This window comes from Spinacia oleracea, chromosome 1 (assembly GCF_020520425.1).
Source record: "Spinacia oleracea cultivar Varoflay chromosome 1, BTI_SOV_V1, whole genome shotgun sequence".
NCBI classification, from domain to species: domain Eukaryota; kingdom Viridiplantae; phylum Streptophyta; class Magnoliopsida; order Caryophyllales; family Amaranthaceae; genus Spinacia; species Spinacia oleracea.
Window position 1 is genome coordinate 74,058,839 of NC_079487.1, and position 13,334 is coordinate 74,072,172.

Genomic DNA, 13,334 nt, shown 5'->3' on the forward strand with positions numbered 1-13,334 from the left:
GTAATATCATCGTTTCCGGAGTATTCATTTCTTGCTTGTGACGATCTCAGCTCCCACTGAAACCAAGATCCGTCGATTCCGAATATCCATAGATGGAGTATTTAATGCCATTAAATACTTGATCCATTTACGTACTATTTGTGTGACCCTACGGGATCAGTCAAGAGTAAGCTGTGGATTAATATCATTAATTCCACTTGAACTGAAGCGGCCTCTAACTAGGCATTCAGCTCACTTGATCTCACTGAATTATTAACTTGTTAATTAATACTGAACCGCATTTTTTAGACTTAACATTGAATGCATACTTGGACCAAGGGCACTATTTCCTTCATTGACGATCTTAGCTCCCACTGAAACCAAGATCCGTCGATTCCGAATATCCATAGATGGAGTATTTAATGCCATTAAATACTTGATCCGTTTACGTACTATTTGTGTGACCCTACGGGTTCAGTCAAGAGTAAGTTTTGGATTAATATCATTAATTCCACTTGAACTGAAGTGGCCTCTAGCTAGGCATTCAGCTCACTTGATCTCACTGAATTATTAACTTGTTAATTAATACTGAACCGCATTTATTAGACTTAATATTAAATGCATACTTGGACCAAGGGCATTATTTCCTTCATACCTTTCCCCAGAGAAATCCCTCAAAGTCTATATTCAAGAAGCAAACATTCAAGGTCCCTATGCGAAATTCAAGTTCTACAATCTCTGACCGATCAAGGTTATTCCAAGCAAGGGATCTAGAGTTCCAAGTACAAAATTCAAGGTACAAATTTCAAAGGTTTAAGTTCTAAACACCTCTAAAAGTTCTAATATGGCTACCATATAATCTCTAATACAACACACATATTCCCAGCGGACCCAAGCTCCAGGAAGTTCAAATGTGCATAGAATATTCAAACCTCATATCCCCAATGGACCCAAGCTCCGGGAAGTTCAAAGAGGAATACATCCCTAGCAAACCCAAGCTCCGGGAAATTCAAGCGCATTTGAAGACTTCAAAAATATATTCCCTAGTGGATACTACAAATTCCCCAGCGGATATCTAATCTTTTTCCCCAATGGATTAAATCAGGAAAATCCCAAACAGAACTTCAAGCAAACTTAAAGCATCCAGCGGACTCAATCCACGGTATTCAAAATTCAAAAAGCATTCGAAAAACTTTCGATGCCAAGCTCCATTCCAATCCAGGACCAAAAAATTCAAGTCGTACAAGATAAGGAGTTCAAAGCCATCAAGCCAGACCGGAGGAAGGTATGACCTCCCTTTCGAATACTAACGCTTATCTTATGCAGGTACCAGCGTACAAAGGATGGTCTTGATTGCAGAGCATCTTGACCATTCTCCATCCCTTTCGAAATACTTTGACTTGTGCTTTTCTAAACGAAAGCTCAATCAAAGTGGAGGCTTTTGTAGACACCTAATTTGTGTCTCCCCTAGAGTCCAATGAAGATACCACCAATAGATTTGGGCGGTTAATTTCTAAGTGCAAGCTACCAGTTGCAAATGACATAATTCAATTCAATTCTGAACTTTCGTTCAAAACTCAAGTACAAATTCCAAAGCAAACGCAATTCTAATCAAAACACATTCTAATTCCAAAAATCCAAATCCAATTCATAATTCAAAGCCATACAAGTTCGATCCCCGAGTTCAATTTCTATTCCGAACTTCCAATTTAAAGATACAAACCTTGGGCCTAATCCTAACCTCGGGTTTCAATTCAAGCCCAAATACATTTGCAAAATAAAATTTCAAAATAAAAGTTAAATCTCAAGAAAATGATGTCACCATCATTCTTCGTGGCACGTTTACACTCGATCAAAATCATATAAGACAAGTCAAATTCAGGTGCCGACCCAAAAACCAAGCATTGCGGGCGTCGACCCGTAAAACCGAGAGAAACCCGTACAAATCATCATTCCCAAGAAACACATAAAAAATATGTCTTTAAAATACATAAAATAAAATCCTTAACCTCCAAGAAAAAGGACGGCGAAGGTACAAAGAGCGTCTTTTACAAACCGCCAAAATGCACAAAAGGACAAAAATAGTTGTCATGTACCAGTTGTACCTACGCCTAGTGTTGATATTCCCTATTCCCATAAGGGTTTCCTATAAATAAACCCCCTTTTCATGAAAAAAAAAGAGGCAAAATTATTCAATTCCGAGCAGCGAAGCTCTGCCTATTTCGAAACTCTCTAATATTCAATCTCCAAATCCTTCAATATTCAAGCTTCAAATCTTTCAATATTCAACCTAAAATCTCTACAAAGATACTATCATACAAACACTCTTCAAATACAATTTCAATTTTCTAATTTCCTAAACATTTTGGGAGTCCAATTAATCTTGGAAATCAACCAACACCGAAATCTAGGTACATTTCCGAGGATTCTTCAAATCTATTTTTCTACCTTTATTATTTCAAGTTTACTAATCCTATGATGTTCATGTGATATTCATACTCACTTGAACTAGGAAATGTTTATAAAAGAGTAATATTTGAGGGGATTTCATACTTGAAACCCCCCTCAAATGATCTTCCAAACTCCATTTTCTATTTACAAGCTTCAATCTTTAATGCTTATTTTCGAAAACAATGATTAGTAAATGAGATTTCACTCTTGAAAGTGGTCTTTACAAAAATCATCATACATATTTTCCAAAAACCCTAGATTTACAAGTGTTCAAGGATGTTTGAAGAAACTAGAACTCATGAACTTCAAGTTTCATGTTCAATATTCAATTTCAATGTTCAATATTCAATTTCAATGTTCAAAGTTCAATGATATTTAAAAAGAGGGCAAACTCTCTTTAAATTAGAAAACTTTCAAGTCATGGAGAATATTAAAGGTGAAGTCTTTTACATAAAAGTCTTGATCTTTAATAACCAAGCCTCCTAATTTCAATATTCTAGTTCAATATTCAAGTTCTACATTCAAGTTCACGTTCAAGTTCAATATTTATGTTCTATTTCAACATTCAAATACAAAATTGATGATGCTTTTTTATAAGCAACTCATTTAAAGTGAGATTATTTACATGATTGGATTCGTGGGCAGCCAAATCACTTTTGAGATAGTGTTCCTCAATCGGATTTTCAATATTCAAGTTATTCTGATTATATGTATACCGCAAATAACCATTGACTTTTACTCAATTTCCTTCCCGCGGAAAGAGTAACGTATTTTCAATTTATTATTTTCTAAAATAATAAATTATTCCGTTGGTCCACTTACAGATCACGACATTCCGGGAAATAACCGTAACCCATTCAGGTAACGACTCTTTAAAAGAAATATATGTTTTTAAAACTAATATTTAATCTATGAACTTTCAAAATAAAAAGTATTCCAAATCACATTTTTCGTTTACCCCAAAACAAAATTGTCATTTTTACTCTGCCACTTCGTATTCCGTATTTCGTGTTCCGTATTCTGTATTTGGTATTTCCGTTATTCCGTTTATGTATTTCGGTATTTCATATTCTGCATTCCGTTATTCCATATTCCGTATTCTGTACTCTGTATTTCGTATTCTATTTCGAGGTTTATTCATTGCTCGTTAATAAAAATGTCATTATTCTGTATTCCGTATTTATTCATTTTGTATTCGTATTCTGTCATACTGTATTCCGTTATTATGTACTCCTTCCGTCCCGGAATACTCGACCCGGTTTGACCGGCACAGAGTTTAAGGGACTTGAATTAACTTATTTAATTTAATAGGTAGTAGTTGATAGTGGGGTATTATTTTAATGTAGTTAGTGGGAGGTGGGTTAAGAGGTGGGGTGGGGGAGAGTAGGGGTTGAATTTTTAATTATTTTTTGTATGGAGTAGGAGGTAGGTGGGTTAATAGGGGTGGAGTGAGAAATAATATAATATTGTTAGAATATTTTCATTTTTAGAAGTAGGTCAAGTATTAAGGGACTGCCCGATAAGGAAAATAGGTCAAGTATTCCGGGACGGAGGGAGTACTCCATACTCCGTATTTCATCATTTTGTATTTCGTATACCGTCATTCTGTATTCTGTAGTCCAAAAAATCGTATTCTATATTCTAAAATTTTGTATTCTGTATTCCGAAATTCCGTATTCTGAAATTCGGGATTATGTATTCTGAAAATCGGTATTCTGTATTTCTGAAGATCCATATTCTATGTTCCGAAGATCTGTATTCCGCCACTATTCCATATTCTGTTATTCTACATTCCGTCACAACTATCTATTCCGAAATTCTAAAACTCTGAAAACCGTCTTCACCTTGAGGTTCGTACATTTCTCATTAATAAAATGTCACCATCATTATTTAAAATTATGTTAAGTATTATTTTTCGAAAAACTCCATTCACCATCTAATGACTCCGGGAGAAGTATCAGTTCAGGCCAACAGATTCTCGATGACTCGTGAGGGAGCTATTGACATTCCTAGTGATGACCCTTAAGTAAAAAGTTATCACTCAGGGGCTCGTGAGACCCCTCGCCTAAATTTGGTCTCATTCAGACTATGTTTTCCAGATGCACGTCGGCTACCAATACTTTAATTATCGTCTTCACCAGACTCAATCAAAGTGGGGGCCAACTGTAGACGCCTACATTTGTCTCTAGGCCCGAAGCGGTGGGTTTAATGACGAAACCAAACACTGCTTGTCAACGCTTTCCTAAGTATGCAACGAACGAATTGTGACTGACTGACATGACCCCGAAACCCACATTTCCATTTTTAGTATCTGCCATTTATAGTAACTACCATATTAACCTGCTACCTAAAACAACAGCCGTATAAGATAGATTTTCAAGTGATTACGTTGCATTACAACTAATCTTTGAGAAAAGATAGGAGTTGCACTCCAACTAATATCATTAAGGTGATAAAACCGTGAATGAGATAGAAATTCAGAATAAAACCGGAAAAACCTGGAAACATGTGGACAGAAGACACCAGCGCTTGAAAATTCTAGCGCGTGGCATGCACGCGCCACTTATTTCCTGCGCTCCAATACCAATGCCATTATATTCTGGCTCTACAATTTGGTTCTCAGCCAATCACGTTACTGATAGAATTCAGAATCAGCTGTCAATGACTCAGCAGACAACAAATCTGGCACGCGCTATAAAATTCCAGCGCACCAGTTGTGTGCGCTAGAAAATTCTAGCGCAATCATTTGATTTTCAGTAAACTTCAATCTCTTCAAGCGTCTATCTTAAATCTACCTGTTACACTATAATTACAGCCCTCAAAACTCCAGAAATCGACACCAAATGCCTACCAAAAAACCTTAAGCTTGAGTATTGACCGAAGCTTCACACTTTCCCGTATTCGCAATCGTCTGTCGTATTAACTCACTGTTAAGCAGAATCCGTCCGCATAAGCACTCAACCCACTCCACATACTATCGAAACTATGACCAACTCACAAGCCTAAATTAAAGGAATCTAAGAGGAAACTCTGGAAGAATCGCAGTAGACAGTCAGTCAGCTACCGAAAAGTTCGAAGCAGAAAAGGAAGGCTAGTAAGGACAAGTGGTTAGTTTTCCTGAGAACCGCAGTATAGCTTAGGCTATACTGTAACCTGAAATCTACATTACTTACCGCTTTCATCACCTTATAAATTTGTTCACATAAACTGTATATTGATCATGACTAATCAAATAATCTCTAGACAAATCTGTTATTGTTAGGTACCTTAAATCTACTTAAAACATATCCCGGCCTTGTCTAGTTAAATTCTTTGTGCATTAAAAACAACTCAAATTAGTAATGTAGTCTAACGCATGTCCCGTTCATCATCACGTTGAACTAGTAAGGACCGCCTCGTGGGCTAATACCGGGCACTCCCCTTATTAGCAAACGTCCCCCAAACTCTCCATCTCTACTCCGCTGGATATACGTTGAGCGATCTCCATAACAGGGATCACAAGGGAACCTATGGCTGTTGTGGTCGAATACGCTTGCTTTAGCTTCGTCTTTACTGGCGTATCACGATAACCGACTTTTGTCAATTTTCTTCAATGTAGTTGTAAAACCGAATGGCGACTCCTACAGACTAATAAAAAAAAGAGGCTAACGCCCACAATTAGTTTCGTTCTTATACTTAATATGATTGTCACATCCCGAGGGAAAGTCGTTCGAGCCGTTTTCTTAGGAAAAGTGCGCTCGTCCTATTTTTCGACCCCCTCACACTAACACATATTCATCTTGTGGTTAGCAGCTTCAGACAAGCTGAAAACTAGAACAAGGCTGCAAAAATGGGGATTGCTTCTGACTGTCTTTGTCCAATCTGAGGTTTAACTTAAACGGTAAATCACATGTTCTTTGGGTGTACTTACAGTATTGAATGTGGTACGAAGCTCATGAAATGGATGGGTTTCACCCACTGCAAATCTGGCATCAGTTATCCCCTCAAGTGGCTTCAAAGAACTTCAACAAGTGATTTTAGAAGGAAGGTTGCCTACACCTCTGTAACAAACTAGCAGCCTTAGTGTACCATATATGGGAAGCTACTACAAGTTCCCACAGCTCAAAATGTAATCAAGGGAGTCCATGCAGATGTTAAGTATAGAATTTAGACTATAATGGGCAAGAAAGTGAATTGGTTCCATAAGTAGTAATCCCTTGGGTGTTCTTAAATTAGCCTTTGGGTTTTTTTGCTATTTTAATTCAACAAAAATGAAGTATTCCATGTTTTGTTAAGGAGCAATTTTTCTTTGTTATTTTTAGGACAGTTACCCAAATCCTCCGTACACACCATGTATTATTGCCTCTGATCTGAATTTTAAATATGGGTGTATGACAATTGACAACAAGACAGAGACAGCTTCAGAACATCAAACAAAAAATAAAAATTTACAGAACAAGGGAAATTTGTGTAGAAAAATAGACAAGCCTCCACTTTCAATTATACTAAAACTTGGTAACAACTCATTTCCAATATTACTATGCATCAATAATAAGTTAGACACTGAAGTAGTGCTCGAACTCATTAGAGACAATTTACCAACTAGCTACAAGTAGATTAGACGGGATTACATCTTTGTATCCTCGTGCTTGAGGAGTAAAACACTAAATAGTGAAAGCAGACTGGGAAGCACAACAGATAGGGCACTCGAAAATCACAAAAAGAAACAACAGGTAAAGCATTGGTACAGAAAATTAATAGTACACAAGTTCAGGGAGACATTAAATTGACACAAGACTCAGGTTCCCAAAGAACAGCCTTCAAGATTTGGAAGGCGAAGGCGAAGAAGAAGAAGAAGAAGAAGAAGATACAACCCTCAGTTGGACCATACATGTACAAGGCCGTGCCTATTTCCAGTATATATCTCATTGCGCTCTTCATCGTAGAAGAGAGCTGTGATGTCTTCCAAAGCCTCTGCAGGTGTGCTCCTAATCCTTGAAGCTTTTACTCGCTTCTTTGAAGAGCTACCACTATTACTATTACTGCAACTGCTATCATCTTCCAAAGTTGAGCAGTTATCTGCTCTTATTTTTGCAAGGCATTTTCCGGTCAAAATATTACTCACATTAATCGAACCAGCTGCATGACAAATATCTCATCATTAGAAAACATCAAGAAGCCAGCATCAGCTTAGACATCTAAACATTTCAACCTACAAGAACTTTAACACACTATTTTAAGACACCGCAGAGGCATGATAGAATCATAGAAATTGTAGGTCTTCCCAAGTACAATTATAACTAAGTTTTAATAAGATCAAATAAGTTTAGTTAAGTCCGGATAAATTCAGGAAAAATAGGTGAATAGAACGCATCCTAAGTTCATTGTCTATAATGTTCATCAAGATAATATAATCTGCAGCCAAATTCTCAGCTCTGTTTCTATAAAAAAATTAAAAATATCGAAGTTCTGTACAGAGCAAAAGAATCAGATGAAGATTATTAGAGGTTTTACCAGTTCCTTCTGACAGGGGATCATCAGAATCCGCCTTGCAGTAAGAAATAATAAGATCTTGGTCACTTGTGATATATATGTTGTTTGTATTGCAGTCAGGATGCCACAAGAGGTGGTCTTCAAAGGAAGTGACAAGCTCACCACGGAAGTTCCACACAGCCACTGTTCTATTCCTAAAGGTCAAGAATAACTGGTTCTCATACAGAAATATAAAAGCAGATGGGGTCATAAAGTCAGTTTTACTGACTTCTGTTAATTCTGAGTTCCGTACCTGCAAATAGTGGCAACATACTATTAGCACAAGTAATATGGTAGCAGTCGAAGAGAACTTAGGAAGAAGAAAAGTCAGAACTTTACATCAAGAATCTGAAGATTCTCATTTTCTTGCTTGACGAGAAGCTTTTCATTAAATTGTTCGATGAAGTCAACCTTTTTATTCCGATGGATCAGATGATTGAATGATTTAAGAACAGTACCATCCTCAATGGAAAGTATTTTCAATGGAACATGGCTAGTATTTTTGGTAAATATCAGTAACATGATCCCCGGGCTGTTTATAAGAAAGAAAGAACACGAGTGAAGATCAATGGATACAAAAAACACCAGCAAAGCATATCAGCTATATGATAAATCCAACAGAGACACTATACAAAACAAAACATGCGGAGATCAAGCTTTTGATATGCTTTTACACAATTACTTCGATTCCCCTAAGAGACAGGAATATTGGTTGTTAAAAAATAAAATAAGTCAATGCACTATAATCATCTATTGCCTAATGCATTTACCATAATAACACAACCCAAACTAAATACTCCATGATGAACCTTGATTCCATATTCACCAAATTCAGATGAGCTTGTAAAGGGAACCACTAAAACTTTTCTTCTTTTCAGCAGCCACGTGACAAAAAATAATACTCCGCACAACTTGTCGGCAAAAACAACGAAAGTACTGAAGTACTTGATGGGACCATAACCAGTATAACAAGAAACATAGACAAACTCATTACAAACAAACCATCAAACGATGGTTTTCAAGCAAGAGAACTGCACATAAAAGAAAAGTTATCTTTGCAAGGACAAAGGAAGAAAAAAATAACCTGATCTTAATCTCTTGAACATTTTTGTCAGAAATGGAATACAGCATAGTATAGTTCTTCAAGTCAAATACCTTGTAAACACTGAAGAAGTTTAACATATATCAGAACACAAGGGAGATAATAAACATATTCAGTTATACTATTAGGAGAAAAAAAATCAGCTATAAAATACTAATCGACAAAAGGTACCTGTCCTGAGCAGAATATGTGAGGACCTTTCCATTTACGTCATCAAACTCAACAAATCCAGGCCACTTCAGCGACTCGGACTCAAAAAGCGCAAACCCAGCATCTGGCTTTCCTCTCTTTATGTATCTGGACGATTAATTCATCATGAAGAAAATGGAGACTATGTCAATACAGAAGAACTTTTTGGACTGTAAAAAGGGAGGGAGAGGGAACGCTAATCTGCTTCTTCTTTTTTTGGCAATTTAATCTGCTTTACTTATTTCCCTGGGTTGTAATATTTTCATCCCTCGCAAATACTCTCAAATTCAATAAGATCTAAGAGGATTAAAAGTTTACGCACTCAATCCTAGTCGTTCGGCATTTCAAGGAACTGAAATTGTCAGATGCGTATACTGAAACTGTGATAAGCGAATCATTATTTTTGTTGTAGAATAGACTTCTGATTACTTCATCTGGGCTGACATTCAGAAAGCATATTCTCTGGTTGGTCTCTGCAATAAAAAAATAATACTTCCCATCTGAGTCCAATTCAACTATCAAGCACAAATTTTGATCAGTAAACCAAGTATACTTGTAGACATAACCAAATGATTCCACCCACTGACCTCGACTAAAAGCTGCACAGATACCAGACTGTGCAAGAGCAAAAACGATGTCATGTGCTGCTACAATTTCAATAATTTTTGATCTCTTCCTGAGGAAAGGCAATATCGTAGGGCAGTGTCCTTTTGGATCATGTGTATCATACTCCTCCTGTGAAGAAGGAAGGAAACTTGAATATAGGCAAACTGATAACCTCAGTAAAAAAACATAGAGAGAAGGGATGGTTGAATCATGGCATGACACAAAACAACACAAAATCACTTAATAATTTAATGGCAATAAAGTAGAGCAACAGTGATGGACAGTTTATTGTTCACATTCATTATTTCTCTTAAACGTCGGAAATAGCCATCAACCAATTGCGGGCTTCTACCAGTACTTCCAACTGACAAAGAAAAGTTTACAAACTTGATTTAGTTCTTCTATCCCTAAAGAATAGGCCACATTTTTATTTTGGATTATTCAAAAATAACAATCCAGTTTCAAATTTTAATTTGTCAAACTTACAACTTGGCCATATTACCCTTAATGATAAACTCAAGGAAAGACTAGATTGTAGCATGGGTAAAATGTAAAAACTTGCATAAAAAGGAAACCCATTCCCTTAAATAACTTGCATCAAATGTGGCCTATAGTTAGGGACAGAGGGAGTACAACGGTTCTTAACTTCTAAACGTGAAAATTACAACCTCCACGTAATAGACCATATTATCACATGTCAACTCAACTTAAAGTTGTAAACAACTAAGAAAAACAGGGCATCTATTATAATCATACAGGTTGCTAGATGTTCTCTGTAAAAGTGTAAAACACAGCATCCTCCAAACATCTCAGACTAGGCAATAAGCACAGCATCCTCCAAACATCCATTCAACTGATTTCTTTTCATGTTAATAACTCCATATATTTCTTATTGTGAATATAGCTGGGCTACCCATTGCATTTCCCAATATCTAATCGGTAACAACTCTTTTCTCAATAAACAATAAACAAAAAAAAGAACCATACATATAATGAAATAAAAAAGGTTATGGACAATTGGGTCAAACTACAGGTTATGGACAAACCTCAAATTCTTTTGAGTTCCTAACACATAGAACTCTTTTCAAAATTACCAGGAACTTTTTATTCAATGTGATCTGCAATGCCAAATAAATTACCCTTCCCATTCCATTATCCACTTTGCTTGCAACCTAATATTCTAAACATAAATCAACACATACTTGGTATTTCAAGGCTCATCTTTTCACTCCATAATCCAGGGACAAAGAACACAAAATAAACAACTAAAGCTTCACCTAAACAAGCATTTCTTTTTATAAAACCAAAAGTTCAGAGAAATCTTTTCTGCAGAAGCTTAGCTTTCTTAACTCTAGATTCCAAAATTCATTTTTTTTAAAATGTAAATCACCCCCCCCCCCTTTCTCTCTTCTATATATGTGATGTATTCCCCAAGGAAATTGAGAGAAAAAAGCAAAGAGGAAAAACATGAGAGAGGGGGATTGAAAACATATTTGAAATTTTTATTCTTTTGCAGTCTTGAATCTGCAAATATACCACAGGAAAGAAATAACTGTTACTAAATTCAGTAGGTTCATAAAACAACTTGCAGATCATGTTGACAGATTTGCAGACATAATCTCTGTTAAAACAAAGACGAGATAGCATTAAGCAACCCTTTCAGCCTAATAGCCTATCATGAACCGAAATAAACACCCCCAATAACTACAATTCCGCCTCTCTTTCCTATGTTCAATTAGGTTATTGAAAAAGAAAATATCCCTATAATATAGCCGGAAGTAATTCGATCACTTCATCAACCTTCCTTAATCTGCGTCAGCTCAAAGAAAATCCAGCAGAGCAGAGCCAAAAGAAAGGGTCATCCTCTCTCTTGAGCACCACCACATAACTCCATTGGAAAATGCTGAAGTTAATATCAAAAACTTCGACGATTCTTGCCTCTTATTCTCAACCCAAATGATAACAGCTCATACTTATTTTTAATTCAAAAGAGTAGAACCCAAACACTCTCATAAAGGATCCAATATCAGAGAGGACAGAGACAGCTGACTATATACCAATACTTCATCCACAACATCATCCACTATCACCTTTCAATTAGCACAACGAACCCCAATTTGACATTATACAAATTCCCTCAATTGATACCCCACAGTGGAAATTCAACTGATTCGACTAAATCGTAACCTACAAACACCAATACAACTTTCTACAAACCCTAAAACATTCAATCAATGTGTTGTTAAAACCCAGTTGCAAAATTAGGTTTTCCACCCTCGAACAAAACAAATTAACTAGGGTTTCAGCATGCTTAAATTAACCAAATTAAATAAACTAAATGCATAACAACGAGGGGACAAAATGAGATAGCAAAAGATTCTGTAAATTGGGGAAAACCCTAACCTGCAAACGAATATTACGAAATCGTTCTTGAGCATCGCTCATACTAAACGAACGATCACGTTTAGAACAAATCTCTCTCCTCTGAAGCTTCCTCACACTATTTACAAACCCATCAACCCCACCACCTCTCGGGCGCTTCTTCGCCACCACTCGACGAACGCTACATGGTCTAGGACTCGCCGATATCCTCCTCCCGTCCATTTCACTCTCCACAATTAGAAAACCAAACAAAAATAATCGACAAATTTACAAACTTTCAGTAGCTAAAAACCCACATTCGGCATCAAATTGAATACCCCCAAAAGTTAAAGATTAGGGTTTTTGGGTGATTTTGAGAGAGAGAAAATAACAAGAACATGAATATTTTCGAAGCCGAATAAATCGATTCACACGATCTAGGGCTCCTTCTTCTTCTCTTTCTCACACACTTTCTATCTCCAATTGTTGAAGTAGTGATTGAGTAACAGTGAAGAAGAAGAAGGAGAGTTTGCGTCGCGTATTTTCTCTCTCTCCTGCGATGAGCAAGAAGACGAAGACAGGAGTGGGGGAAGGACAAGAGAGAGAAAGTGTTAATACAAAAATGGGGGAAATTTACAGAGAGAAATAAAAAGGAGTAGATTTGGTTTTCAAATTTTGGGGTGAATTTTTGAGTAAGGAACAAACACAATGACTATTTTGTTGACTACTCAATTTTCTCAAAATTTTCAAACCTTGGTTTCTTTATCAATGTAAAAAAAAAAATTGGTGGGGAAAAAAATTGTACTACTATGATCCCCTATAAATAAATATATGTATTGTAAATCTAATATATACTAAGTATAAATATATATATATATAGGGTTAGACTCACGTGAAAAGTGTATATAAGGTGAGAAGCGTGAGAAGAATTCAAGGCCCTTAGATCAAGTGAATCCGACGGACGAAAATAAAACCCGCGTCATTAATAAGCTTTAAAACATATGGTCCACTTGTTCCTTTCAATTCACTCCCGTCAGTTACCAAAAAAGAGTCCCATTTACTTTTATCTCTCTTTTGTCCTTTCTTCAATTCCCTGTCAATTTGTTACATGTTCGAAGACTTGAGGATGATAATC

At 36.4% G+C, this 13,334-nt stretch overlaps 1 protein-coding gene across 1 annotated transcript; it reads right to left on the bottom strand.

The window, feature by feature from the left end:
• Window positions 1–6,874: 6,874 nt before the first annotated feature.
• Window positions 6,875–12,900, bottom strand: LOC110778953 (uncharacterized). The gene is made up of 8 exons (XM_021983488.2): window positions 12,242–12,900; window positions 9,820–9,967; window positions 9,555–9,705; window positions 9,215–9,340; window positions 9,026–9,106; window positions 8,281–8,473; window positions 7,924–8,194; window positions 6,875–7,548 (listed from the first exon to the last, which is right to left on the bottom strand). The coding sequence occupies exons 1-8, from the start codon at window positions 12,440–12,442 to the stop codon at window positions 7,286–7,288; spliced, it is 1,434 nt and encodes a 477-aa protein (XP_021839180.1). The 5' UTR covers window positions 12,443–12,900; the 3' UTR covers window positions 6,875–7,285.
• Between the last annotated feature and the right edge of the window lie 434 nt (window positions 12,901–13,334).